The sequence below is a fragment of the Crocodylus porosus genome, unplaced genomic scaffold, assembly GCF_001723895.1.
Source record: "Crocodylus porosus isolate Cpor-Errol unplaced genomic scaffold, CroPor_comp1, whole genome shotgun sequence".
Lineage (NCBI taxonomy): Eukaryota > Metazoa > Chordata > Crocodylia > Crocodylidae > Crocodylus > Crocodylus porosus.
The window spans coordinates 53,398,208-53,402,450 of NW_017728907.1; the positions used below are offsets into that span (position 1 = coordinate 53,398,208).

At 45.1% G+C, this 4,243-nt stretch overlaps 1 protein-coding gene across 1 annotated transcript in view; it reads left to right on the forward strand.

Moving 5' to 3' along the window:
* Positions 1–3,517, forward strand: part of FAM159A (family with sequence similarity 159 member A) — an 18,980-nt gene extending 15,463 nt beyond the window's left edge. Inside the window, exon 3 of the mRNA XM_019531654.1 lies at positions 3,412–3,517. Within this exon, the coding sequence (XP_019387199.1) occupies positions 3,412–3,443 (32 nt within the window). The 3' untranslated portion in view covers positions 3,444–3,517. The remainder of the gene's footprint in view (positions 1–3,411) is intronic.
* The last annotated feature ends 726 nt before the right edge of the window (positions 3,518–4,243 follow it).

Sequence of the window (4,243 nt, forward strand, 5' to 3'; positions counted from 1 at the left end):
GTCAGTGGGTGGGGAAAGGGATAGGAAGCATGGCTGTCCTCCCCCATGCCTAGCACTATAGGTGCAATGGTGACTGCTGTCACAGTGTGAAAGAGTAGGTAGAGGGCCCTTCTCCTCTCTATCCTTTGTGTCCCTCCATATGCCTAACCACAGTCTGGCCCTTGACACTGTAAATAGGTCTGTTACATGGTGAGGCCTTTTCTTTCTGCCCGTGGGAGCTGGGGCATTGCTCTTGGTCCATCCCATCCCATTGCAAAGCAGTTATGGTGCATTACGTTTTCCAGTGGGAGCCAACCCTGTCTTTTGAAACAGTTGCCTTCAGACAGGGACCTCAGTGATGGAGCCTGGAGGGAACTGCAGCATTATAAATTACTGGTAAGGCCTGGAGAAGAAAGATATTTAGGACCACTGAGCTGTTTGTTGCTCTTACAAAGCAATGTGATGGACTAAATAAGGAAGACTTCATCATTTCATTTCATAAGGAAAAGCTCACCTTGAAAAACAGCCTACTGACTTCCTTGCCCTCCTTTTATAAAGATTCCTAATAGACCATAATAGAGATAGGCCGAGCATTCAACTACTAGTAATTAAAAAACACCCAAACGTTCACACTTTCTTTTTATCAGCACAGTGGAAATAGCTGGATTCATTTAGTTCCAGAACAAGTTGTTCCCAGAATTCAGGAAACTCTGCTTATTAGCTTTTGAACTAATCTCTGATAACACTACCTGTTATTAAGGTTGCTTGACACTTTCAATTATAAGACCCTCTTTTCAGCTGCTTGTAACTTTGCCATATTTTCACTGTCTCTGCTGAAATTTTCCTGACTGGGTGCCTTCTTCAACAGCCTTCCTGTTTTTATTAGGAAAAGGTCAGATAAAACAGTTCATCCCTTTCCAAAAATGAGGCTAATAGAAAAATAACTTTTTTTGCCCATGTTAAAAAATCCCACCAGTCACTTCTTTGGGAAACTCTAGTGTTTCCCTCTGCTTGGAGCCAAGGCTTGAAAGCTGGCAGTGGGGTGTCATAGGAGTCTGGGATTGTGCTTTATGCAATCCATGTGAAAAGTGACTGAAATATTGCCAAGTTTATATGCCTTTTGCAAGATTGCATTTTACACATGTTCCATAGCAATGTAGCTTTTAGCAGCTACATTCCCCAGGGTTTCCATCGGCATTGAATGAACTCCTGTCCAGACAACAACACCCCCCCATCCCCCCATAAAGGTACCTGTAGGCCGCTCTGGGCTGTCGTGGGTCAGATCCCTGGGACAGAGGGCAGGGGAAGCCCATCTCTGCAGCAAGTAAGAAATCTTTTTGTTGTTGGAAAATATCAGTTGGTTGAAACCAAAATGTTCCTTGGAGAGGAACAATTTCAGTACGTGTCTTGGTTCAAAATATTTTGGAAAAAAGCTTCCAAATCGTGCAGATGGCCCACTCCCACATGTTCAAAATAAAACACGGCTTTTCAGTTGAAAACAACGGCTTTTGAAATGTAAGTTAATTATAATAGAAAAAGAAGTGAACATTGAAATAGGGGGTTCCAAAAACAGAAGGAAATCATGACTTTAATCCAAATTGATTTTTTCCCCAAATTGTTGTTTCATGAAAAATTTAGAGATTTCAGTTTTCCATTTTTATTTCAGACAAAGATTTGAAACCTCAAAAATTTTCCCAAGACAGGAAAAGCATTTTCTGCCCTGTGCTACTTGTCTCTTCTGTGCTTTTAATGGTTCCCCTGTAAGCCCAGGTGCAATGCTAACTGGTTTGAATGAAGGGGGGCAATTCTCAGACTTGCAGGGGTGGGGAGGGTAGATGATAGATGGGGAACAAAGAGTCTCTGTGGGAAACTGGAACTGGAAGCTGGCAAGAGTTACGACTGAGAATCGGGGACTGGGCCAGGCTGCGTATACAGGTCAGGGACCAGGACTAACTAGGTAGGAAAGAGATGTCAGTTGAATGAAAACCCAGGGGAAAGCTCTGGGCAAAGAGTGTATGAGAACTAGACAGCAGGGAAATGGGGCTAATAGGGGTGGAGAGACATATCCCGCAAGGAGCCACAGCATGGGGAGAGGATTTGAATGGGCCAAGACACTGGCTTAGTGTCGGTTGTGGGCAGCGCGGAGAAGGCTGGCACTAGGATTTATACAGCAAGGAGACTGGGACTGGGATGAGACATTGGAGAGGTGGAAAGTAGGACTGGCTAGGAAAGAGGGTGAGATTGGGAGGAAGAGTCAGGGGCAGCACAGAGAGAGGTCAGGGACACAGTGTAGAAGGTTGTCTGGCCTGGTTTAGGATCTGAAGAGTCAGGGTCTAGCGGAGCGTGATCCCCCTCAGAGTCCTGAGTATCACTACTGCTCTGTTGTCAGCAAATATCTGTGAAACCTTTGGCAAAGTGTGTCTCACTTTTTTCTACTTCTGGCCCATGCAGAGGCTGACATCCAGTTACAGCCACTGGTTACTCAAGTGTTCTCAGTCTGTGCTGTGGACCTAAAGGCTCAAACCATGCTGATTATCTATGTGAATGTTAGCACAGTGCTACTGGATAGACCTGTTTTCAATTTTTGTCCTTAAACCAATGCCATTGTATACCCAGCAGCAACACTAAAATAATAGTATTAGGCTTGTGAAGACAGGCACTTGGCATTTAAGAAATGCAAGAATTCAAGTTTCCTTTGCAGCCAAATAGATGCTTAACGGCCATCTTTGTCTTTGAAAATCTTCCCTTAAATCTGTTTGCAAAATGGGGTTATATCTCCCTGCTTTCCTGTGGGATTGTGAAACTTTTGTTATAAGGCATGCTGAGATTGCAGGGTGGACAGTACTTTGGAAGTGCTAATTAATATTATAAGATTCCCTACTAATCCTCCCAATCTACTTTTGCATCTGGAAAGCAAGAAGGTTTCTACCAGGTCCTTTAGGAAACTGTTCTCCAGTTTAATGGATCTCACTGTTAGCAAAACTAAGACTGTCTTTGGATTCCATGCCATACTCTGAACTGCCCTGAATAACTCCTCTCCATCCTGGTGTTTATGCCTTGTAGCATCTATCACCCAGTCATTACACTGCAGGGGTGGGCAACATGCGGATGCAGCTGACTAGGCCATTCTGTCCAGCCTGCAGGGCCCCTAAAAATGAAGGAAATTAATATTTATCTGCCCCTGGCTGCCTGTCATGCTTGCCAAAACCCAGTAAGCAGTCCTCTGCCCGAAATAATTGCCTGCCCCTGCATTACAGGCTCATACAGATTAGAGAGGAAAAGACCTGCACCCTAAGCCAGCCAGCCCACTTTCCCCCATAGCTGGAGGCTGGTTCCCTGCAGTTGGCTGTGGGGTAAGCCCTAGGTGTTGCTTTCTTGTGACAGAGATGTATGCTGCTGTTTGCTTTACTGTCCACTGTTTTTGTCTTTCAGACAGTGAGACTAGAGGGAGTTCTCTATGTTAAAAACAGAGGCACCGGACTGGATTCCACCCAAGCTCTCATGAAATAGGTACAGTGACATTTCTGTCCATCCTATCCTCTCTCCCCACATCCTGCACCCTTGGGTCTCTGGATAGCAAATCAGAGGAGCAGAGTCATTTTTCAAAATGAAGGATTTTGAAGGATGGCAACAACAGAAAAGGGATGACTGATTTAGGCACTGGTGGCCCCTGTGTCAGTGGCTGTGTTTGATTCAGCCAGGAGAGCTCCTTCTTGGTGGTGCAGGCATCTCTCACTTTATGCGCGTTCTGTATGTACGAATTCACTCTTATGTGATGACCCTTTTTATACCAAAAGTCTGTTATGTGCAAGATAAATTCGCTCTTATGTGATTGGCTGTTTGCAGTCCGCTGCTCTGCAGTGGATTATGGGAGTGACGCACACCAAAATATAGTCTCCTGTGTGGATCTGTGCGTCTCGCTTGCTGTCTGCAACACGTGTTTCTGTAGCTGCCATCCCCATTATGGCTTCTAAGTGTCCCACTAGCTGATCTCCTACCCCTCTCCCTGGTCCATCAATGAAGCCTTCACCACCCTCTCTTCCCACCGACTAAACATTCACCGCCCCCCTTGCTTGTGTGCACTGTCTGCCATCAGTGAGTACCAAAATTGTCATGTAAAAATGATAGAAATGAGTCTGGGGGTCAGTCCAGTTGAGGTCTTGCAACGTATCCCTATTTGTTCCATTGTAAAGTGGATTTCCTTTATGCGAATTCGAGTTATGCGCCGTTTTCCAGGAACTCATGCACAGCATAAAGCAAGGGA